The 26089-nt window shown below is 38.2% G+C and overlaps 1 protein-coding gene across 30 annotated transcripts in view; it reads left to right on the top strand.

Annotated features, from left to right (window-relative positions):
• The window catches only part of SCMH1 (Scm polycomb group protein homolog 1), a 123639-nt gene that overhangs the window by 14962 nt on the left and 82588 nt on the right, over positions 1–26089 (top strand). For 12 of the 30 annotated variants that reach the window (XM_036446043.2, XM_045584677.1, XM_045584684.1 and 9 more), the window contains exons 2-5: positions 11630–11711; positions 16467–16591; positions 21878–21946; positions 22370–22393. In XM_036446043.2, the coding sequence (XP_036301936.1) occupies positions 16579–16591; positions 21878–21946; positions 22370–22393 (106 nt within the window). In that variant the 5' untranslated portion in view covers positions 11630–11711; positions 16467–16578. Of the gene's footprint in view, positions 1–11629; positions 11712–12778; positions 12853–16466; positions 16592–21877; positions 21947–22369; positions 22394–26089 lie in introns of those variants that run through there. The other 18 variants (XM_045584680.1, XM_045584675.1, XM_045584673.1 and 15 more) reach the window with 12 other exon arrangements.

The following is a 26089-nucleotide window of genomic DNA, read 5'->3' as shown; positions in this document are numbered from 1 at the left end:
ACAGTAATATTGGTATCAAGCAAAACAGTAATATTGGAATGTACCTAAAATGCTCATTGTTTTGTTTTCTGGCTAGATGTCTGACACCGTTTTCCCCGGATCAATGAGTTAATGTTCGGTTTTATTTCTTGGGCTGTAGCAACCCGCAAAACAGCATGGAGGTTGTCATCGGTAATGCGTGATCTGTGCTTGTTTTTGTTCAGATTCATTATTGAAAACATCTGTTCACAAAGATAGGTGCTCCCGAACATGGATAGAATACGGGCAGCATGAAGTCAGAGCTCTGGCATTGAGTCAGGGGGCAGTAGAGGGTAGAAGTCCTCAATTTCAACATCCTGAAACCTTGATTTCAGGCCACTGTCAGACTGAAGCTCGATTATCTCTATCTGAAGGTGATGGGGCACATTGTTGACATCAACTGTAAAAGGATTGGCAAAGATGTCAAAGCCTGAGTGCTGTGTTCTAAAGTCAGAGAAGCGCCGCTCAAATTCACTTAGTAAACGGCTAACTTTGGTAGCCAGCCGACTGCAAGGAAAAGTACCAGAAATAGTGGTTGAGATACTCAAACAAACAGGAAAGTGGGCAAGATTGTCCTGTTCCAGTTGGGACTTCCATAGTTGAAGTTTACGCTGGAATGCTGTGATCATGTCAGACATCTTCGTGATGACTTGTTTGCGTCCCTGCAGCTTGAGATTCAGTTGGGCGAGATGCTCGCATATGTCACACATCATAGCAAAATCACATAGCCAGGCGGGATCCGACAGTTCAGGCAAGGGCTTTCCTTTACTTTCCATGAAAAGAGCAATTTGTTCTCTGAGCTCAAAAAATCTTTTGAGGACTGCGCTCTTGCTCAGCCATCTTACTTCTGTGTGGTATGGCACGTCTCCATGCTCTGCACCCACCTCCTGTAAAAACTGCTGGAACTGGCGATGATTCAGGCCACGTGCCCATATAAAGTTAATAGTTTTAATGACTGTGGTCATTATGTCATTCATGTCCAGAACTTTTCCACACATAGCCTCTTGGTGGATAATGCAATGATAAGTAATCAAGGGTGTGTGGCAGTGACTTTTTTGCATTCTTTCCTTCATTAGTCCAACCAAGCCTTTCTTTTCTCCACACATTGAAGGTGCGCCATCGGTAGTTAGCCCCACCAACTTTTCCCAGGGTAATTTAAAATTATTTATAGATTTCTCCACAGCCTCAAATATATCTCTACCAGTCGTCGTCCTATGCATGGCAGCTACATCCAAAAGTTCCTCAGTGACAGAGAGGTCGGTCTTCGTAGCACGTATAAAGATGGACAGCTGCGCTGTATCAGTGTTGTCTGTGCTTTCATCGATAGCAAGTGAAAAAGCGAGATAACTGCATGCCTGTTCGGCCAGCTGTGATGATAGATTTCCTGAGAGTTCTTGAACTCTATCTGCAATGGTGTTTCTTGACAAACTGACATTTTGAAAACTCTGTATCTGGTCTGGGCATACTTGCTCACACACTTTTAGCATGCATTGCTTCAAAAAGGCACCCTCTGAAAAACACCTTGAAGTACGGGCAATTTCTTCAGCCACTATAAAGCTTGCTTTCACTGCAGCATCATTTTTCGCTGTAGCCTTTGTAAACATTTGCTGCTGTGATTGTAGTTTGCCTTTTAGCTCTTTAACAATTTTATGCTTTTCTTCCAAAGTATATTTGCCATACTTAACATTATGTTTGGTGTCAAAATGACGACGTATATTGTACTCTTTCATCACCGACACTGTCTCATAACACAATATACACACTGGTTTGCCCTCTCTAAGCACAAACATGTATTCATTTTCCCATTTGTCATTAAATTGTCTGCCTTCACCGTCAACTTTTCTTTTCCTGGACATTTTGGGATCAATATTGGCAGTAAAAGATGTAGTTTATTGGAAATCTGCATTAGAAGGAAAAAGTTGAAAACTGCACAGGGATAGCTTGATTTGGCAGATGGAGTGGAGAAAAAAAAAGTCAGTCAATAAATGCCTGGCTGGGTACAGATAGCAGATTCTGTTGCGATTTTTATGCCTGCACTTTATGCCAGGAACTGGCAGCTTCTGCTGTGTATTTTTTATGCCCGCACACTCACTCTCTCCTCTGCTCTGCCACCCGCACAACCACATCGGATGCCGGACTATAGGTCACGCCTCCTGAATCTCGCGTGACTTGTAATCTATGCGCATGCGTAATAGATAGCAAGTACGGCAAGATCACAAGCCTCCTATGTCACCGCGCGTCATTGTGATGGAACGCAGCAGAGTGCAGTGATGACAGCGCGGTGCAGGCCACATTGCAAGGCCTGGTGGGCCGGATTTGGCCCGCGGGCCTTGTGTTTGACATGTGTGGGTTAGAGTATCTCAGCAGTTGATTGATTTTCTCCATTATATAGCTCTATTTAGATTATATATTACAGAAATTCTTTAAAGTTCCTGGTTATTTGATGGTACTCTTTCTTATTTTCCATTGCTGCTAAGTAGCTGGATACTTTCTCATTTTTAAAATCTCATATTTTTAATGACTTTTAATCAGAGAATTTGCCATTAAGTTTTGTGGATTTCCTTAATACACTGTGAGAACTGTATTCAGAAGTCTTTGAAAAAGCAAATAATATTCATGATTATGTCTTTTTAAAAAAAATATGTTTTATTGATTTTTTTTACAGAAAGGAAGAGAGAGGAATAAAGAGTTAGAAACATCAATGAGAGAGAATCATCGATCAGCTGCCTCTTGCATACCCCCTACTAGGGATGCGCCCGCAACCAACGTATATGCCCTTGACCGGAATCGAACCCGGGACCTTTCAGTCCGCAGACTGACGCTCTACCACTGAGCCAAACTGGTTTCGGCATGATTATGTCTTTTAACTACTTTCATTCTCTCATTACCTTGATCCTATAAGATTCTAGAGTGACTTATAGACACTAAAGGCTCCAGCTTGTTTTGTTTCATTTTAAGAGATTTTCTACAAAATTTCTCTCAGAAATCATCTGAGTTTAAATTCATACCACCCAAAATGTTATTCCTTTTTTAAAAAATATGCCTTTTATTTATTTGAGGGAGAGAGAGAAACATCAATCTGCTATCTCCCATATGCATCCTAACTAGGGATTAAACCTGCAATCTGGCCATGTGTCCTTACTGGTAATTGAGCCTCCAACCCTTACAGTGCACAGGACAATGCCCAATCATCTGAGCCATACTGGCCAAGGTGAAAATATTATTCTTTAAATTAAAAAAAGTAGTTTTTGTGCTCTTGTCATATAATTTTTCAATTGCATACCTTTTTATTAAAGATTAGACTTCATTAATTTCATTCAAAAATACTTATTGAATGCCTCCTCAATACCAGACACTATTCCAAGTGCTGGGATATAGTGCTGAATAAATAACACTGATGAGTCCCCAGTAGAGGACACAAACCTTATATAATAAAAGGCTAATATGCAAATCGACCAAATGGCAGAACAACCAGTTGCTATGATGCGCACTGACCACCACGGGACAGACTCTCAACACAGGAGTTGCCCCCTGGTGGTCAGTGCACTCCTACAGGGAGAGTGCCGCTCAGCCAGAAGCCGGGCTCATGGCTGGCAAGCGCAGTGGCAGTGGCGGGAGCCTTTCCCTCCTCCTTGACTGCACTAAGGAGCAACAAGCTGAGCAGTAAGGAGTAGCGAGCAGGTGGGCGGTAAGGAACGAGGGGTCCTGGACTGCAAGAGGGATGTCTGCTGAGGGGGTCCCACACTGAGAGAGCGCATGCTGGGCTGAGGAAACCCCCCCCCCCCAAGTGCAGGAATTTCATGCACTGGGCCTCTAGTAAATAGATAAGGAACATATTAAATGGTGCTAACTGCTGTGGAGAATTAAGAGTGATATGATAGACAGAATCTGGGTGAGTGAGTGGTCAGGGAAGGATTCTCTGGGGAGGTGGCATTTACTAATAACCTGAGTCTTCAATGATAACAAGCCAGCTATATGAGTATGAGCATCCCAAGTAGTATAAAGTTCTAAAGTAGTAGTTAAGGAGCTTGGCCTGCATCAGGAGCAGAGAAGGCCAGCTTGGCTTGAGCAAAATGAATGAGAGTAGTAGGGGAAAAGTTGGTAGAGGTCAGGGCCAGATCATGAACATTTATGGGGGTCAGGATGAGATACTGCGATTTAATTTTAAGTTCTACGGGGAATCTTAAGATTTTAAGCAGGGGAGTGACATGATCTAATTTATAATACATTAATATATAATCAAGATAGAGACATAATGGAGACAGTCAGCCAATGGTGAGAGCATCTAATCAAACATAGGCCAAAGATTGTATTTATTCATAACTTAGATATATACTAAACTAGAGGCCCAGTGCACGAAATTTGTGGTTGGGGGGGGGGGGGTCCCTCAGCCCAGCCTGCACCCTCTCGCAGTCTGGGACCCCTTGGCAGACATCCTTCTCCCAAGTCTGGGATCCCTCTCATAGTCCAGGACCCCTCAATCCTTACCACCCTCCTGCTTGCTGCTCCTTATTGTTCAGCTCGTTGCTCTTTAGCTTAGCAGAGGAGGGAAAGGTTCCTACCACTGCCGTTACACTTGCCAGCCATCAGTCTGGTTTCTGGCTGAATGGTGCTCCTCCTGTGGGAGGGCACTGACCACCAGGGGGCAGTTTTTGCATTGAGCTTCTGCCCCCTGGTGGTCATTGCACGTCATAGCGACTGGTTGTTTCACCATTTGGTTGATTTGCATATTAGCCTTTTATTATATCAGACTAGGGACCCAGTGTGCACCTTGAAAGTAACTGTGGGTTATGAGGCTATGGTGGGTTTTTGTTTGCTGGAAGCTTTTTGATGACTGCTTCAATTTCTTCCATAGGTATTGGCCTGTTGAGATGTTTAGATTCTTCCTGATTGAGTTTTGGAAGGTTGTATTTTTCTTGGAATATGTCCATTTCCTCCAGGTTGTCCAGTTTGTTGGAATAGAGTTGTTCATAGTATTTTTTAACAGTCCTTTGTATTTTGATGGGGTTTAAACTTTTCTTAATGACTCAGACCCTTATAGTGTGTGTGTGTGTGTGTGTGTGTGTGTGTGTGAAGAATACAAAATTCCATGGGCTTTTAGTAATTTGTTTCTAATTTTCCTTTTCCCACAAGCCCACTTTTTAGTAGATATTTTTTACAGAATATAAGGTTTTTCAGGAATGCATATTGTTATAAAAACACCAGGAATTAAGTTTGTAGATCCACAATAAAAATAAAAATAAAGCCAAAACTGGTTTCGCTCAGTGGATAGAGCATCGGCCTGCGGACTGAAAGGTCCCAGGTTAGATTCTGGTCAAGGGCATGTACCTTGGTTGCGGGCTCATCCCCAGTAGGGGGTGTGCAAGAGGCAGTTGATCAATGACTTTCTCTCATTGATGTTTCTAACTCTCTCTCTCTCCCTTCCTCTCTGTAAAAAATCAATAAAATGTATTTTTAAAATAATAATAAAAAAATAAAAATAAAAAGATTTGAAAACCACTGCCCTAGGTAGCTCTTTTTTTATGCTAATAATAATTTCTTGTATTTGCATAGTAACTATTTGCCAAGCCTCTTTACACATATATGGTCTATGATAAGTAAACTAGGGAAGGGATTGACTTTTTGTTGTTTTTAAACTATATATTAGGCAAGCATAATGGAACCTAAAAGAGCATGGACTTTGAAATGAGACCATCTTTAACTTTAGCCTTTCTATTTATCGATAGTAGTAGCCATGTGACCCTGGATACCTTAATCTTGTTTCATATCAGAACCTCAGCTTTTTTTTTTAAACCTAAAAATGTCAGAATTATTGGGTGCTTTAAATCAAGTAATAAAGATAAAAATGCCTAATAGGGACACCATGAATAAATCTCACAAACAAAAAGTTGAGTGGAAGAAAGTGTACATAAAATATAGTACATGTGGTGTAATTTTATTTTTATAGCATTCAAAACAGTCAAAACTAATCTACAGTGATAGAAATCAAGGCATTGTTTATTCTTGGGCAGAGTAATGACTCAGAGGAAGAAAAGGAGTACTTCAGTAGCTTGTAATGATCTCTTTCTTGTTTTGGAGACACATTGTGTACTTTTCATTATGGGTATTATACTTTAGCAAAAAGGACATTTTTAAAGTGCTTAGCATAGAACCTAGCAGATAGTTAATGATGGTTCATTAAATTAACAATATGAAAGGTTATTTAGAAAAGTGATCTTCGCCTCCTTTCCTTGTAACCTTCTGTTTCTTTGTTACTCTCAGTTTCAGACCTATCATATTTATACTGATGGTAATCTTAATGGGCATTGTTGAAGGAGTTAAGGTTAATCAGGCAAGGTGAAATTGAATGTCTGACCAGTGTGATCTAGGAATATGAATTTTTAATTTTTTTTTCATGTCTCGATGTTTAGTGACATGAAAGCAACCGCTGCTGGTAGGAGGGGTGAGCATGGGGAGCAGGTAAGGAACTCTGTGTCTTGGGCTCAGACACTTGCCTGGAGAAGAGGTCAGGCCCAAAGCACCTTTGCTTCCTTCCTTTGTCAAATGTCCTGAGAGCGAATGTGACTGAGACTCAGGGTCTCCATGGAGAACTGTAATCCCCCGTTTGAGCCACCTGTGCCCCCAGGGTCCAGCAAGGGAACAGGCCCCTTGCCAGGGGACAGGCCCCTTGCCAGGATTTTTAACTCAGCCAGGTAAAGGGGAGAGAAAGGGAAAGGGGAGAGAAAGCATAAGGCTGACAGATCTGATTGGGTGACATCTAGCTCCCCGCCAAGCACAAATCACCTGGCACCCCTTGCCTGTGAACATTGTCCCCAAGGATGGGGTCTGGGCACACTGGGCCCCCTGTCGGGTTAGTGGCTTCTGCACCCGAGTGGCTCTGGGACGAGTATGATCCGGCTCGACCTGTTGGGCTGCGGGCTGCTGGTCTGCGGGCAAGAAGCCTGGCTGTTATATCCTTAAAGGCAAAGCACAAGAACAAAAACATGCGGAGAAAAAATAAAGACAATTAGAGTGTGTTTTCCATGTTAGGACCCCGTTTCAGTTATAGACTACAACCTGCCCCAGCCATTGCAGTCCCTTGAGGACTTGCAAAGTTTTGGCTTGGTGGTCAGTCAGGAATATGAATTTTTATTTGATGCTATCCTCTGATCATTATGTGATTTGATGTTCTGCTTTTTAAGGAGATTAAATTGATATTTTTCTAATTTGTATAATATAATTTTGTCTTATATCTACTTTAGTATTGAATGTTTTCATGGTGGGATTTGGACTTACTCTTTTATTTCTGGCATTTTTTTTTATAAATATATTTTATTGATTTTGTACAGAGAGGAAGGAAGAAAGATAGAGAGCCAGAAACATCAATGAGAGAGAGTCATTGATTAGCTGCCTCTTGCACACCCCCTACTGGGGATACGCCCGCAACCAAGGTACATGCCCTTGACCGGAATCGAACCCGGGTCCCTTCAGTCCCCAAGCCGACGCTCTATCCATTGAGCCAAACCGGTCCCGGCTATTTCTGGCACTTTTAATGCAAGCCAGCTACAGTGCAGCAGGCTTTGAAATGGTAACTGTTAAACCTAACCCCTTTTAAATTTTACATAGATTCTTATCACTGAAAGAGAACCAGACTTATTGTTTTGCCTTATTGTTTTTATACTACAAATATAGAAATAGAACTTACATACTTGGAAATTTATGTAAGATTCTATTGTAAAAACTTATTGAAAATTCAATCTAAAAAAATTGAGACTTATTTTTCCTGCTAGGTAATGTTTGGGATATAAAATAAGCCTATGACAGTCTCTGTCCTCATGGAGGATAGAATCCTATAAGGAGAGGTCTGTGAGGTAGGCAGAAATTAATTTATTTGCATTTGCTTTTGATCTTTTGAAATAAAGTTTCTGATATAACTATTAGCAAGATCCTCTAAACTACAGAGAACTGTGGTGATGATTGTATGGATGCTGAGAGAGCCAATATACAGAAAACTGAATGACTTCTCAGTAATCAGTAACTTCACAAAAAGGGAGGTGGGGAAGTACTCCCTATCTATCAGATATTTATTTATATTAACTCATTATAATAAATAATGCCATTTAGCCCTCAAAATCCTTTGGAGTAGACACTATGATTTCCACTTTAAAAATACAAAAATTGAGGCCCAAAGACAGTAACTTGTCCAAGTTTATATAGCTAGTGACAGAGTTAATTTGTACCACTTGCTATAAATAGATAGCAACATTATCCAAAGAAAGGATATGTCTATCAAAAGATAGCTTGAAACATGCTAAACGTAAGGTCAGAAAGAAAATTGATAGGTTATATCTAGGATTATTCAGGAAAGGAAATGCTATGACTCTAGTACTTAATTTCTTGAAAGTCCCATGAACCTTTTTGTATTCCTGTTATGAACTGGTTGAATAGTACTGTCAAAATAGAACTGATGATGCCGAAACTGGTTTGGCTCAGTGGATAGAGCGTCAGCCTGTGGACTGAAAGGTCCCAGGTTCGATTCCGGTCAAGGGCATGTACCTTGGTTGTGGGCACATCCCCAGTAGGGGGTGTGCAAGAGGCAGCTGATCCATGATTCTCTCGTATCGATGTTTCTAACTCTCTATCCCTCTCTCTTCCTCTCTGTAAAAAATCAATAAAATATATTTTTTAAAAATAGAACTGATACAGATTCACCTGTTGCCTGTTTCATTTCTGTATGTGTGTGGTAAAAATACATACCATAAAATTTAAAATTTTAATTCATTAAGTCCATTTAAATGTTATGTAGCATTTACTACCATCCATTTTTGGAACTTTTTCATCATCTCAAACAGAAACTCTGACCCCATTAAATCATAACTCTTCATTACCCACCCTGCCAAACCTCAATGAATTTGCCTATTATATACCAAATCTAAGTGATATTATATAATATTTATCCCTTTAATTTTAGCTCATTTCATTTAGCATCTTTTTAAGATTCATCCATGTTATAGCAAGTATTAGAATTTCAAGCCTTTTTATGGCTGAATAATACTCTGTTGTATGAATATACCACATTTGTTTATCCTTTCATTTATTTATGAATTCTTGAATTGTTTCTTCCCATTGGCTATTGTGAATAATGCTGCTATGAACATTAGTGGACAGTGTTCATAGCAGCATCAGTCCTTGCTTTCAATTATTGGTAATTCTATGTTCAACTCCCTGAGATTTCCCATAGCTGCACCATTTTTTTATTCCCATTAGCAATTTGTAAGAGTTTTAGTTTCTCCACATCCTCACCAACACTTCTTATTATTGTTTGTTTGTTTTCATAATAGCCATCCTAATGGACGTTAGTAAAGTGGTTTCTCATTGTAATTTTGATTTACATTTCCCTAATAATTAATGAAGTTGAGTTTCTTTTTGTGTGCTTATTGACCATCTGTATAGATAAATGGAGAAATGTCTGTTCAGTTCCCTTGCCCATTTTTAAATTGAGTTGAAGGTTTTTGTTGTTGAATTATAGAATTCTATTTTTTTTAGTTCTATTTTTTTAATTTTTAAAAATATGTTTTTACTTATTTCAGAGAAAGAAAGTGAGAGGGAGAGAGAGCTAGATAAGATACATCAATTATGAGAGAGAATCATCAATGGGCCACTTCTTATACACCGCCCACTGGGGATTGAGCCCACAACCTGGGCAGTGCCCTGACTGGGAATCAAACCATAACCTCCAGGTTCATAGGTTGATGCCCAACCATTTAGCCACACTGGCTGGACTATATATATATGTATATATGTATATATGTATATATGTATATATGTATATATATAAATAGATATTAATCCCTTATCAGATATATGATCTGCCAGTATTTTCTCCCATTCTGTAGGTTGTCTTTTCCCTCTCATGATAGTGTCCTTTGATATACAATGTTTTTCATTTTAATGAAATTCAGCGTATTGGGGGGTTTGCCTCTGCCTTAGATGTCATATCCAAGAATCATTGCAAATCCATGAAGATTTCCCCTTATGTTTCCTCCTAAGAGTTTTATAATTTTAGCTCTAATATTTAGGTCTTTGATGCATTTTGAGTTAATTTTTGTATAGAATGTAAGGAAAACATTCTACTTCATATTTTGCATGTGAGTATCAGGTTTCCCAGCATTATTTGTTGAAATGAGTATCTTTTTCCTATGAATGGTCGTGACACCATTACAGAAAATCATTTGACTGTATATGTTATGGTTTATTTCTAGGTACTCTGTACTATTCCATTTGTCTATATGTCTGTCCTTACGCCCAGACTATACTGTTTTGATTACTGTAGCTTTGTAATAAGGTTTGAAATCAGGAATTGTGAATCTTCAAAATTTATTTTTTATTTTCAAGATTGTTTAAGGTATTTGGGATTTTTTGAAAGTCCATGTGAATTTTAGTATGGTTTTTTATATTTCTACAAAAAACATCATTGGGATTAAGATAGAGATTGCATTGAGTTTATAGATCACTTTGGGTATTATTGTCATCTTAACAATATTAGTCTTCTAACATATGAACACAGATGTCTTTCCATTTATTTATGTACTAGAAGTCTGATGCATGAAAATTCATGCACTGAGGTGGGGGGTGGGCTCTCAACCTGGCCTGCGCCCTCTCACAGTCCCGGAGCCCCATGATCTATTGCTCCACAGAAGTAGGCCCTACCCACCTGCCGCAGCACCTCTGGCTGGCCAAGTAGCCTGGGCCTTCCCCTGGCCACAGCTCTGCTATCAATAGCCCGCAGCCAAAACTGGTTTGGCTCAGTGGTAGGGCGTTGGTCTGCAGACTGAAAGGTCCCAGGTTCGATTCCAGTCAGGGGCTTGTACGTTGGTTGCGGGCACATCCCCGGTAGGGGGTGTGCAAGAGGCAGCTGATCAATGTTTCTCTCTCATTGATGTTTCTAGCTCTCTATCTCTCTCCCTTCCTCTCTGTAAAAAAGTCAATGAAATATATTTTAAAAATAAATAAATAGCCCCGCAGAGGAAGGCCCCGCCTACCTGGATGGTCGGTGGCCTAGGCCTCCCACTTTGGGGTAATTGTGGAGCTCCCCAAATGATTTCCCCGCCCTCTGCAGGCGATCATGGAGCCATGGCAAGGGCCCCCGACCAATCGCATCGCACCTGCCTTGACTGGCCTGGCGCCAGTGCATGTCATAGTATGGTTGTCAGGAAGGTCATTCTGCTGTTCGGCCTTTCGGTTGATTTGCATATTATGCTTTTATTATTATAGATTATTTAAGTTTATTTTAGTGTTTTGTAGTTTTCGGTGTATATTTTAGTTCATGTGGCTGTCATATTTCTTACAGTAAATTAATAAATGAACATTTCAGTTTACCCATTATTATTTAATGTCCTATAGATCTATCAAGATTCTATTCTATTTGTAACATAATTAGGATTCTAAATCCACAAAGCTGAGGGAAGGATCCTGGAAATTGGAAACCTAACCATATTGCTGCTCTTGGGAAACTATGTCTGGGTGTCCAGACTGCTGGTTTCCTCTGATAAAAACCTAATTTCACTGTCTGTCTTCTTTGGTCTACTGTAGTTTGTTCACATTTCTAATTTTTTCTATCTTTTGCTTCTAGATTTCTCCATCTTACTAAAGGAAACACGATTCCCTATTTGGTATAGCTGATGGTACCATGCAAAAATAAGATCCTCGAAAAGGTCAGAACCTGTATTTATACATAAGAGAAATAAAGCGTTATCCTCTATTAAGCTTTGTATTAATGGACGTGTCACAAATAAAACAACTAGAGTGAATAAAAGAATGTCACCCTTTCTTGCCTATTTATCCTACAGTTTTGACAAGTCCTGCATATTATTTATGCAGCTCTTTATAGTTTGCAAAGTGCTCTTCAAAGAATTATACATTTTTTACAGTAATCTTATGAAGTGGGTACTATTGCTATTCCTGTTTCATGGAAACAATGAAAGATTATTAGATTATTCAAAATTATGTCATTATGAAGAGCAAGATATAGTCCTAGATCTTTTGGTTCTAAATCTTACCCTTTTCATATTGTAAATTCATAATCAGTATCAGAATTTAGTAAACATGTAAGTATGGAAGCTGTATGAACATTTGAAATAATGTATATAAAAGTCTGTGAAAAAAGTTAAAGTCCCTTTATAGATGTAAAATACCATTAATAATTCAATATTAATGGTATTTTACATCTTGATATTGAATGTCTAACATGATCTTTAGGATGACATAAAACACTTCAGTATGTAATATGCCATTGTCTTAGTTTAGCAAACAGCTCTTCACAAGTTGCTGCCTACCTACTTTTCTATTCTCATCTCAATCACTTCCTGTCACTTATCTCTTACTTTACCCTATTCTTTTACATCTATAATAAACTCCTGGCTATTGTCCTAACACACTATGCATTTTCAGGAAGTATGATGTGGCACCATTGATGCCAATGATCTTGTTCAAGAAGCAACAGAGAGAGTTATGGTTTCTCTGCATTTTCATTAGCCACTCATTGTTAGCTGCTTTACTTGTTAAAGGAAATATTGATGTTCTCTAGGGGTCTGGTCTCTCTGTGTGCACTGCAGAGATGCATAATTGCTACAGAGAGTGGGGGAGGGACAGTCACCAAGGAGAGATCCGCTCCATCTTCTTTGTTCACATCTGCTGCATGCACAAGGCAGGATTTTTTGCTTTCTTGGCAAATGTGATTGCCTACCTTGCCTCTCTCCCCTGTTCTGGTGGATCATCCCAGAGGAATATTACCATCTCATCACACTCATCTATGAATGGAGCAAAATAAATGGAAAGCTGCAGGCAGAGGATCAGGTGAGAGGCACTAGGGATACTTGCTAATGAGAGAGTGGCTGATTAGTGGCACATCCCAGCCCAGTCTTCTGTCTTATCTCCTGCCTCCCCGTGGCTTGTCATCCATGACCACAGTGGGACAGTTGTTCAGCTCTCAACATTTCAATTTGATTTCTGTGCATATCGGCTTAGGATTGTGGTTTATTAAAAACCACAACTGTTACCTAACACTGAAAGAGTTCTATCTTGTCTAATGGGTTTTCAGAAGTACATTTGATTCTTCTTCTTCTACTTTCTAGTTTACGTTTCTGGGAGAAACATTCTTCCTTCCCTGTTCTCTTTTTCCTTTCCCTTCCTCACCTTATCTCTCATTGGTATGTGAATGTAAGCCTGCATTATTTTCCAACCTCTATGAATAATTTAAAATACAGTACCTATGAACATCCTCTGTAACTTAATTTTACCTTATTTAATCCCAGACTATATCTATCTTATTCAGTGTCCAGATCAAATGTCAGTTTTTACTGTAGTAAAATGGATGGCAGATTCACATACACATTTGATTGTAGTTCTTCCCACGCTGGACTGGCTAATTTGTATTAGAAACATTTGTACGGTTTCTTTTCATTTGTTTGTTTATTTTGAGGAGAAAGATGGTGTTGTTAAGAGCATAGTTTTTGTTCAAATTCTGCCTTTTGACTGAACTTTCAGAAAGTTAATCAACCTCCCTGGTATCATTTCCTTATTTGTAAAAATAAATAATAATACCATACTAAGTGGTATCAAACGGGGAGGATGGTCTTATTGAAACACTTAGCACAGTATCTGGCACACAGTAAACACTTAAAAATAAGATGCTAGTAGTAATTATTATTGCTATTTTAATATAAAAGATAATTTACAACTGATTTTTAAAATACATTTTTATTGATTTCAGAGAGGAAGGGAGAGGGAGAAAGAGAGATGAAAACATCAGTGATGAGAGAGAATCATCGATCTGCCTCATGCATGCTCCACCTTGGGGATCGATCCCGAAACCCGGAGCACGTGCCCTGACCAGGAATTATACCATGACCTCCTGGTTCATAAATCAATGCTTAATCACTGAGCAACACCAGCTAAGCTGATATTTTTTCTTTTTTTTTCCTCTTTTTTATTGATTTCAGAGAGGAAGGGAGAGGGAGAGAGAGAGAGAAGCATCAATGATGAGAGAGAATCATTGATTGGCTGCCTCCTGCATGCTCCTTACTGAGGATCAAGCCCACAACCTGGCATGTGCCCTTGTCTGGAATCTAACCTGGGACCCCTTCAGTCTACAGGCCATTGATCTGTCCACTGAGCCAAGCCAGCTAGGGCTGATTTATTCTTAATATCACAATATATGAAGAATTTTTTTTCTTGCTTCAAGGTATGATCTATTGTAATTGTTTTGTCACATTTCAAAAGGATGTTTCCATAGTAGATTTTTCTATTATATATTATCTCTATATTCTAATACTAGAATCTTTACATTCTCTAGATCTGCACTGTTCAATATCATAGCCACTGAACATGCATGTATTTAAATTGAATGAAAATTAAATACAATTAAAAATGCAGCTCTTCAGTAATTCTACACACATTTAGGTGCTGCATAGCCACATGTGACTAGTGGCTACTCATTAGACAGTGCAGATGTAGAACATTTCCATTATCACTGACAGTTATATTGGACAGCAATACTTTAGATGTGCCTAGTCTATGCTCCTGCATTCCTTTCTTAGAAATCAGAAGAGGGTATATTTTCTAGGATGTTGCAGAGACTCCTGTCTTAATGTTTCAGGGCTCTGGACATCAAAGGACTCAGATTAGTCTTCTTACTCCAGCCCCTTAGTGTCATTACTGTATTTTGAAAGAAACAGAGGCATTTTCACTTCCCCCAAGTAAATCACATTTCCATAATTTTTAAAGGTCCCAGTCAAAACTTGTGTCTGTCCTAATATTGTGAGTATTATTGTAGAATCCTTAGGGGCTAACTAGTAACAGGGGTTCTAATGTCTTTTTTATAAATACGTTATATTATTCAAATTCCGAGTTTTCTCTCTCAGAAAGGTAGTAAACAGCAAGTTTTTCCTGAATAATCTCTATTATCTGTATTTTGCACTTTGTATTATGCACTTTTAAAGACTTTTTTTGTTCTTCACAACAATTTAGGGAAGCAGTAGTATTAAGATTGCATTCCTATTTTACCGATTAAAAACCTAAGGCTTGCCAAAACCGGTTTGGCTCAGTGGGAAGAGCATCAACCTGTGGACTGAAAGGTCCCGGGTTTGATTCCAGTCAAGGGCATGTACCTTGGTTGCGGGCACATCCCCTACGGATGTGCAAGAGGCAGCTGATGGATGATTATCTTTCATCGATATTTCTAACTCTCTATCCCTCTTTCTTCCTCTCAGTAAAAAGTCAATAAAACAAAAAACAAAAAAACAGCAAAAACCTGAAGCTTAGTACAATTAATTATTTGGCTAAGTACTTTAAGAAAAAATAAAATTGTTATTCAAAACAGGATAAAATTATAACTTCAAGCCCTGGCTGGTGTGGCAAATACCTGGGTTGCAGGTTTGATCCCTGGCTCCAGTTGGGACTGTATGCAGGAGACAACCAATTGATGTGTCTTTCTCACATCAATGTTTCTCTCTCTCCCTCTTCTCTCCCCTTCCTTCCACTCTGTCTCTAACAATCAATGGAAAAAATATCCTTGAGTGAAGAGTAACAAAAAATAAATAAATTTAACTTTCAGTTCAATATTTTGTTTTGTTTTTATTTTATAAAAGAAAGATTAAAGCTTCTTTAGGACAACTTGGAAACTGATGACTGTTGTATGAAGTACTCAGAGAATTACTGCAGCCTCATTTGTCCTATGGCCATCTGCCATAACAAAATGCCACAGACTGGGTGGCTGAAACAACAGAAATTTATTTTTTCACAGTTCCTAAGGCTAGAAGTCCAAGGTCAAGGTGTTTGCAGGGCTGGTTTCTGGTGAGGCACCTCTCCTTGACTTATAGATAGGTGTCCTCAGGTGGCCTTTTTCTCTGTATGTCCTTGAGGAGGGAGTGAAGGAGGAAGAAGAAGGAGAGAGAGAGAGATAGCTAGAGAGAGAGAGAGAGAGCGCGCGCGCGCGCTTTCTCTTCTTATGACACCAGTCCTGTCAGATTAGAGGTCCACCCCTATGACCTCATTTAATTTTAGTTATTTCCTTAAAAGTCCTATCTCCAAATATTGTCACATTAGAGATTAGAACTTTAACATATGAATTTTGTGGGAACACAGATCAGTTCGTTACATTATGTTAATGGTGTTTGAATATCTTTTGATTTTTCTGGCTTACCCTAATTGGAAATTATATTTATATTAAACATTTTTATTGGAATAAATGTAGCAAGTATCTATATTCTTTATCTCTGCAGATATTGAGGCTTAGTTAAAATAAACCTGTGGTACTTGCTAGAAGGTACTGTCTAACACTGAGATAGTCTAATAAGCAAAAAAATTATGTCTGTCAAACTATGAAAACTATTCTTCTAATGCAGCCTATTTTATTAATAGTACTTTACAGGGTAATAAATGTCCACTTCTTTTCCACCCCAACTTTACAGATGGAGAAATTAACATACAGAGAAACTGACTTGTCAGAGGTCAGAGCAAGGTATTGGTGGATCCAGGGATAAATCCCAACTTCTTAACACCTTGTCCAGTTTTTCATTGACTATGCAGCCTAGTGGTAAGTATCTTTTTACTCTTAGAGGTAAGAGGGATTAAGAGCCTTAGCAAGGACTGAATTTAAAGAATTTCTCAATTCTAATTAGATTATTCATTATCCTTTCCTGTTAGCCATGATGTCATTTTTTTCATTAGCATGAATTTTCCAGGTCATGAAAGGAGGCTGAAAGTTTTGCTTTTTTTAAAAAAAATTTCAATCATAGTTGACATTCAATGTTATTTTATATATATATATATATATATATATATATATATATATATATATATATATATTTGTATTGATTTCAGAGAGGAAGGGAGAGGGAGAGAAAGATAAAAACATCAATGATGAGAGAGAATCATTGATTGGCTGCCTCTTGCCTGTCACCCACTTGGGATTGAGCTTGCAACCTCAGCATGTACCCTGACCCAGAATCAAATGGTAAACTCCTGGTTCATAAGTCACTGCTCAAACACTGAGCCACACCAGCTGGGTGGAAGTTTTGCTTTTTAAATACTTAAAAATATTTCTATAATGGTTCAACTATAGTGGAGATTATTATTAAGAAAGGGAAAAAAATATATTTAATGTATTTTTTATCGGTGTTAGGTACCATGCTAGAAACTTTGCATTACGTTATTTTACTTAAACTAGAGGCCCAGTGCACGAATTCATGCACGGGTGGGGTCCCTTGGGATGGCCGGGGAGATCGGCCCCCAGCTCATACCCCAGCTTGTGCCCCCAGTCCCACAGCCCCACCTGGCATTTTGCCTTGGCCTGGCGCAGCCCCCTCACCTGCTCCACCATCCTGCCTACAAGGTGATCAATTGGAGCTAGGGGGTCAGGTGGCGACCCCACCCCCCACAACCGCTGCTGCTGGTCACTGTCTGTGGAACAAATAGCAAGCTCGGACTGAGAGGCTGAGGGCACAAGCTGGGGCCCAATCTCCGCGGGCTACCCCAAGGGACCCCACCCATGCATGAATTCATGCACTGGGCCTCTAGTTTAAGTAAAATAACATAATGCAGAGTTTCTAGCATGATACCTAAACCACAGTTGGACATCTTCTCAAAATCTGGGACTGCTGGCTCCTAACCACTTGCCTGCCTGATTGCCCCCAGTAGCCCTCCCCTGCCCATCCAATGGCTCCCAGCTGCCCTCTCCTGCTGGTCTAGTTACCCCAAATTTCCCTCCCCTGCAGGCCTGGTTAGCTCCAACTGCCTTCCCTTGCAGGCCTGGTTAGCTCTAACTGCCCTCCCCTACAGGCCTGTTGACCCCCAACTGCCCTCCCCTGCCAGCCTGATTGCCCACAACTGCCCTGTTCTGCCGGCCATCTTGTGATGATATGGGAGTGGCCATCTTGTGATGACATGGGGCGGCCATCTTGTGAGAGCATGAGGGCCACCTAGGCTTTTATTAATAAAGAGTTTAGGACTTGATCTTTGAAGGCTTTTAAATGAGGTAGTGACAAGTTTTATTCTATCCATATTTCAGAAAATTAATATCAAAGTATGGGTTGAAAGGAAGTGAGATCAAACAGGAATTAAGTAACTATTTTTATAGGTCAAGGTGAGAGATAATGCAATCTTAACTCAGATTAGGAGCAGAGGAAATGGCCATTTTAGAGGTAGAACTAATATAATTTGATAACCTAGTTGATTTGGGAGGACAGGGAGTGCAGACAATTAAAAAGGATTTCAGGTTTTGAATTATTACTATTAATGGGAAAAGGACTACCAGAGAAGAAATATCCTGCCTGATAAAAGGAAATAAAACAAAACTAGTTATTTTAAAAAAGTAGCTACATATCATAATATACTCTGAAACATGGCCATTATGTTTAGAATGTTTGAAAAGTTATACAACTACTTCCCTTTAAAAAAATTTTTTTTTAAATATATTTTTATTGACTTCAGAGAAGGAGAAGGAACAAGAGAAAGAAACATCAATGATGACAGAGAATAATTGATCAGCTGTCTCCTGCACGCCCCTCTCTGGGGACCAAGCCTGCAACCCAGGGATTTGCCTTGAATGGAAATCAAACCATGGCCTCCTGGTTCATAGATTGACACACTCAACCACTGAGCCACACTGGCTGGGCACTAGCTCCTTTTTTTTTTAATCTATTTTATTGATTTTTTATGGAGAGGAAGAGAGAGGGATAGAGAGTTAGAAACATCAATAAGAGAGAAACATTGATCAGCTGCCTTCTGCTCACCCCCTACTGGGGATGTGCCCGCAACCAAGGTACATGCCCTTGACAGGAATCGAACCTGGGACCTTTCAGTCCGCAGGCTGACGCTCTATCCACTGAGCCAAACCGGTTTCGGCTGGCTTTTATTTTTTGTCTTTACTAAGATATTTTTTTCTAAACTGCATTAGTCACTTTTAAATACTATTTTATTAATCTTGTAACCTGATTTTTATTTATTGTGGCTTCCTGAAGCAGTTTTACATATATTAGTAGCTCACCTTAAGTCATATGGTACTGAAAAAGTGTATAAATAAATACACTATATATTGGTATATAATGTTTAAGAATACATTCCTTTTTTAAAAAATATATTTTATTTTTAAAAAATATATTTTATTGATTTTTACAGAGAGGAAGGGAGAGGGATAGAGAGTTAGAAACATTGATGAGAAAGAAACGTGGATCAGCTGCCTCCTGCACACCCCCCACTGGGGATGTGCCCACAACCAAGGTACATACATGCCTTGACCAAAATCAAATCTGGAACCCTTCAGTCTACAGGCCGAGGCTCTATCCACTGAGCCACACCAGTTAGGGCTACATTCCTTCTAATTATAAAAGTAATTGTGAAAAACTTTAAATATAAATTCAGTTATAATACCCTAATATCTTTTGTCTTTGTCAGCAATTTTTAAGCCTGATAAACTTTGTAAATTTTAGTAATTATTTAGAGGAGAACAGACATGGCAGATTACTAGAAAGTCAGGGCTCCTCAAACCAGGAGAGAAGGCACATACTTGGAGTGGAACACGGACCAGTTCGACTGGAATGTGGTGGAAAAGTCATAATACATAAGACCGGAGGAGTCGCAGGAGCCAGATCCTGCATAGCTTTGTAAGGTATCCTTAACTCCGTGTGAAGCTGTTGGAGGTCCTCAAGCAGATAAATGACATTTTATGTTTTAAAATGATGCTCACTTTAACCCCTATGTATAGAAAATATGTTGAAGTAGGCCAAGAGTAGAAAAAGGAAAAGTGAGCAGAAAAACCCTTTTTGAATAAGGCAATAATGTGAGAAAGTAAGAAGGCAGTGACTATAGACAACTCTTAAAATAAGTTTTCTCTCTCTTTTTTTTTTATTGTTTAAAGGGAAAAAATAAAAAACAAATATACCTAATTATAACTAGTGAAATATTTTGCTTTAAAGTTTACTTTATCTGATCCTAATATAACTACGTACTTCAACTTATTTTTGTTGGCAGTATTTTTTTAGTTTATTCTTCTGTTCTTTCCTTTTTATATTTGAGGTTTATCTCTTATAAATAACATGTGTTTTTTTTTTAATATAATCCAACTATATTTGTTGGATTTTAATTGGAATAATTAAAACATTTCATTTTCTTTGGGAAAAAATAAAATAAGTTTTCCTATGAAGGAGAGAAAAGTTGAAGGATATAGCAGGAGAGAGATATGTCAGATTAAGAGGTGATGTTTTTGGGTTTTTGTCTTTATTTGTTTTGATAGGTGAAGGAGTAGTAAGAATGCTGATGCAAACGATCTATTAGAAGGGGAGTCTTTGCAAAGCCCTAAGAGGAGGAGAGGAAATGATATCTGGAGCAAGAATTGAGGGTTGACTTTTGATAAAAACAAGGACACTTTATCCACAGCAGCAGGAGACAATCAGAAATAATGATGAATGAGTAGCTTCATTTATTCACCAAATGTTTTAACTGAGAACCTACTACTATACTATGCAATGGGGATACTAGTATACCACTAAATAAGATGTGTACCTTTCTGAAAAGAGTGGCATGTCGAAGGTTTCTATCCCTTTTTGTTGTTTTCTCAATGAATGCAGAATTAATGTACTCCCCTAAGAGCAAAGGTGAGGGAGGGAGTATTTGGAGTATGAGGAGAGAGAAAGGCATATTAATTTGTTTTTTGGAAAGTAGAAAAGCAAGTAGGAAATGTGGTGTGATTTGCAGATGGTGTTAAGGTAGCATTTGAAAGTTATGGCCATGTGTTTAAAGTGAGATCAGTAAACTTGCATTTGTTTTTCTTTAGTACTGAACTGTTGGGATAGGCATGGTATAGGGGGATAAGTGGTTTAAACCAAAGTTAGGATTGAGGCTTGGTCAAGAGTGTTTGCAGGAAGTGATTTTAATGAGAGATCACGGAATCTGAGCTGGGTAGGAAGAGAAATGAAAATGTGATGGGTAATTGATGGTGAGAAAGTGGTAGATGGTCAATAGACTAATCTAAATTTTCAAACGAGGAAAATGTATTTCTATTATGTAAGTTATGTATCCTCTTTATGGAAAAATTTTAAATATATGAAGTTAGAAAATAGAAAGGGGGAAAAGACTACAGATTGGATGATTTAAATAATACAAATTTATTTTCTCACAGTTCTGGAATCTGGAAGTCCAAAATCAATGTTTTGGACGTAATTTTTTTCTGAGTCCTCTCTCCTTGGCTTATAGATGTCTGTCTTCCTTCTGTGTCTTTACATCATCTTTTCTTTGTCGTGGTCTGTGTCTGAATTTTCTCTTATATGGATGCCCGTCATATTATCGTAGTTTAGGGCCCACCCTAATGATCTAATTTTAAGTTAATTACCTGCTTAAAGACCCTCCAGATGGTCACATTGAGATATTAGGGAGGATTTCAACATGAATTTTGGGGGGACACAAATTAGCTTATCACAGGGTTGTTCTTTGTTTTTCATTTTTTTTACATAATTGTTATTATTCCATGAATATAATTTTTATCCCATATTTTAACAGATAACATTATAACTTAAACATTTTCCTGTTTTGTTGCTTAGCCTTTGTAAAAGTTTAAGAGCTGCAGAATATGTTGTCAAGTGAATGTATTGCAGTAATTTAATTAGCCTTCTCTTGTGAACATTTAGGTATTCCCTTCCCTTTTTTTGTTATTTATAAACACTACAGTAGCTTTTAAAATAAAAAACCTTTTTTTTCAGTATCTTATATTATTTCCTTTGAATAGAGTCTCAGAAGTACTTTATCCGAAACTATTAATACGTACTCCTCAATTGGAGAAGCATTGAATCTTTTCTTTGCACATGACTTCTTTTTTTTCTTCCCACAGAAATAGACTGGAATGATGTTAGAAAACACAAATATGGTCATCTGTTGGAGTCTGCATCCCAATATCAAGGTAAGAAAAATATCCTGTTTAGCATGGAAGACTTATCTGGCATTTCTTACTATAAAACCTTTGAGTGTACAAAGAATTCACTGGTTAAAACAAAAACAAATATTATCATTTATAGGGGTATCTGTCAAAATCAATATGCTTTGTTTTGAACTGGAAATCAGGAATTTTAGATTCTAAGTACAGATAATCCCAAATTAGCTTCAGAGCTTTAAGCATAGTTAGCTTCTCTGGACTTCCATAGTTTTTAAGAGGCTTGGGTGGTATACTTTTACAAGTATTACTACTAAACTTAATGTCTTTTAAAATGGGAGAATTGGACTAGACAAACCCTCAAGCCCTCATTTTACCCCCAATCTTCACTTTTCTATTATTTTGGTAAGTTTGTTATGATGACTTATGCTGTGACATTTTTTTCTTTAATAGAAGCTACTGACATCCTGGAGTTAGGTAAGATATTTTTCTTATGTTTCTGTCACTAAACCAGGGATAAGATTATAACTAGGAAAAGAATTCTATGTGTCTGTCTCAAACTAGTGGATCCTGTGCTCTTCTCTACATAATGAGCCCATGAATTCATCTCTGCTGCTATGTCAAAACCTCTTTGTCAGGAGGCCAAAGACCAAGCTAACAAAAAGGAAGAGGTGGAATTTAATTATAAGGAGGATGGGAACTGAACCAAACTGGAAGTAACCTCATAATTTACTAAATCCAGAACTAAAACAAATCCCCACCATCCATAAATAAGAATTTGGTAGGATTTTCCCCAAAGAAATTATTTATGAGAGATATTGAACTGAAATGAAACCTAAGGATATTCTAATTTTTAACTAAATAAAAACTAAAATATTAAAATATCAAATAACAAGAGTCAGACTAATATTACATTTGGTTTTCATCCCTGCATAGTATACTTTAAGAGTAGGATTTGAGAAATATTGATGATATTTCTCTATCAAGGTTCCTATATAAACATCAGTCTTAACTTCTTAGAGTTCTTTAAATTTTTTCTACATGTTACATGTATATTGATAGCCTGATGCCTTTATCAATTTTTGTTCAAGTATTTTTATATATTTTGTTACTGCTACTTCATTTGTTCAGCTCTGTTATTGCCTATTTGCTTCCTCCACCTTTTCTTTTAATAACATATTACTTTCACTGCCCACTGATAAAGATAACATAAAGTAGTAGAACATTAGAGTAGGAGCCAGAACTTCTGGGTTCTTTGAAAGCCAACTCTGCCTCTTAGAAAGTTTGTGACACTGATCCTTAGTTTTTAGAATTGTCAAATGGAGATAATAATCCATTCTGCCTACTTAACAGAGTTGTTAAGAATTCTATCTAATAGCCGAAGCTGGTTTGGTCTGCGGACTAAAAGGTCCCAGGTTCGATTCCGGCAAGGGCTTGTACATTGGTTTCGGGTACATCCCCGGTAGGGGGTGTGCAAGAGGCAGCTGGTCAATGTATCTCTCTCATCGACATTTCTAGCTCTCTATCTCTCTCCCTTCCTCTCTGTAAAAAATCAATAAATATATATTAAAAAAAAAAAAGAAAGAAAGAAAGGAAAAGAAAAGAAATGCAATCCTTAAAAAAAAGAAAAGAAAAAAGAATCCTATCTAATAAAGAGGTGAATATGCTAATTGACTCTCATGCCGCCACAAAGATGGCGGCACCCACAGCCAATAAGCAGGGAATATGCTAATTGACTGCCATACCCTCAAAGATGGTGGTGGCCACAGCCACAAGATGGTGGCACCCAGTCCCTTAGTCCCACCAGGGTGGCAGGCATGGGACAAGGCCAGGTGGGCCTGACTGCTCCACGCTGCTCCTTCTGAAGTTCCCCAGTCCCCTAGCTGCCCAGGGCTACCTGAGGCTCAGATAGCCAGGGCTGGCTGAGACTTGTGCTGCCGGCAGTGGCAGCAGTAGAAGTATGATGGGGCATTGCCTTTCCCTGATTGCTGAGTCACCTCCCACCCCCAAAGGCTCCCGGACTGTGAGAGGGGGCAGGCTGGGCTGAGGGACCCCCCTTTAGTGCATGAATTTTCATGCACCTGGCCTCTAGTGTTACATAAGCTAAATGGATGTGAAAACATCTTAAATACTTTTCATTGTTGGAGGATAATTATTTTAATGCTTTTCAGTAACTATCCCAGGCATAAATTTACTAGTCCAGAAAAGAGAAGGACTATTATTTGCTTGCTTCTTTTCATTCACTCAACTTTTATTTAGCTTCTATTAAGTTTCAAGTACTTTGTTAAACAGTGATGATTTTAAAAAATTAATAAAAGATAGCCCCTGTCCTTAAGCAATTATGATATAATGTGATGAGCATGAAAATAAAGGTGTGAGTATGATGTTATAGGAAGCAGGGATATGGATGGATTTTTTTTTTTTTTTAACCTGGGAAGACAGGTAAAGCCAGAAATTTTTTTTTTTAGCTATTGATCTAAAAAACTTATGAACAATGTTTTTGAGAATGAATTACTATGTATCTCAAAAATTTAGCTTTGGACAATTTAGATTAACTGGGTTTTATTAATGCTGGATGTGCCACAACTTATTAACCATTTGTAAGTGCCAAAAATACTTAGGGTTGAGGATATGACTTTGAAAAGAACTTGCTCTATCAGATATTTAAATTGATTATGAAATTATATGAAACAAAGTATTCCAGATGCTGGAATAGACTGATGAGAGGAAAAAAATGTAGAGTCCAGAAATAGATCCAAGTATTATATATATAAGAAATTAACATATGATCAATGTAACATTGTAAATCAGTGGGCAAAATGATTTATTTAATAAATGATGTTGAAGCACACTTATTGAATAAAGATGAAAAGGAAAGCTTCATGTTTGCCTCATTTGTCTCACAGAGTAAATTCCAAATAGATAAAACATTTAAATGTAACAACAACAAAAAAAAGAAGAAGAAGAAGAAACCTGAGAAATCCTAGAAGAAAACATGGGTTAATATTTTATTATATTGAAGCAAGAAAAGTATGATATGAAAACCAGAAGCCAGAAAAAAAAAAAAGGTTGAGGAATATAAGGGCAAATCCTATCAGATTGAGACAAATGTCTTCAACATATCTGATAGACAAAGGACTGATATCATTAATATACAAAGAACTCTTAGAATCTCGAATAAACAGAATACCTCAGTGAAAATGGCAAAATAAAATAAATATTGACTAAGTCTAAAAAGATCTTCAACTTTATTAGTAATCAAAGAATTGCAAATAAAAGCATGTATATTTTCTTTCTTTTCTCACTAAGATTTATCAAAATTATGGAAATGGTTAAAACAGTTTTTGCAAGGAACATAGTCCTTATGTATTGTAGGAATCCTATCTAATAAAAGGGTAATATGCAAATTGACCATAATGGCAAATGATCAGTCACTATGATGCACACAGGAGGCAGATGCTCAATGCAGGAGCTGACCCCTGGTGGTCAGTGGACTTCCACAGGGAGCACTGCTCAACCAGAAGCCAGCTCATGGCTGGCCAGTGCAGTGGCAGTGGCAAGGGCCTCTTCCGCCTCCACGGCAGTGCTAAGGATGTCTGACTAATGGCTTAGGCCCTCTCCCTGAGTTGAACATCCCCCAAGGGCTCCCGGGCTACCAGAGGGATGTCAAACTGCCAGCTTAGGCCTGATCTCCCAGGGAGCGGGCCTAAGCTGGCAGGTGGACATCCCCCAAGAGGTCCAGGACTGCGAGAGGGCACAGGCCGGGCTGAGGGACAATACCCACCATCCCCCGAGTGCATGAATTTTCATGCACCAGACCTCTAGTTGTATTATAATATAATATATGCCTACTCTTTGTCCATTAATATCACTTTTAAGAATTTACCAAGAGGAGTTAATCTTAAAAATGGTAAAAGATGTATGCACAAACACAGATCCTCATCAAAAATTATAAAACACTTAAATGATCATCAGTAGTATTTAACAAATTACCGTACTACTCTTAAGTTATGTAAATTATGGTACATATAAACAATGGAACACTTCAGACAGTAATCTTGGAATAGAATTTCTGGCCTAAAGACTATGAGTTAGAACAAGGCAGACTTTGGCTGAAAATATAAGTTAAAGTCTGTTGTCTATGTCCATCTGTAATACTATCAACAATAAAGA

The sequence above is a fragment of the Pipistrellus kuhlii genome, unplaced genomic scaffold (genome assembly GCF_014108245.1).
Source record: "Pipistrellus kuhlii isolate mPipKuh1 unplaced genomic scaffold, mPipKuh1.p scaffold_m20_p_2, whole genome shotgun sequence".
In the NCBI taxonomy this organism is placed as follows: Eukaryota; Metazoa; Chordata; class Mammalia; order Chiroptera; family Vespertilionidae; genus Pipistrellus; species Pipistrellus kuhlii.
Note: the sequence above shows the minus strand (reverse complement) of the source record. Positions and strands in the feature narration are given on the sequence as shown.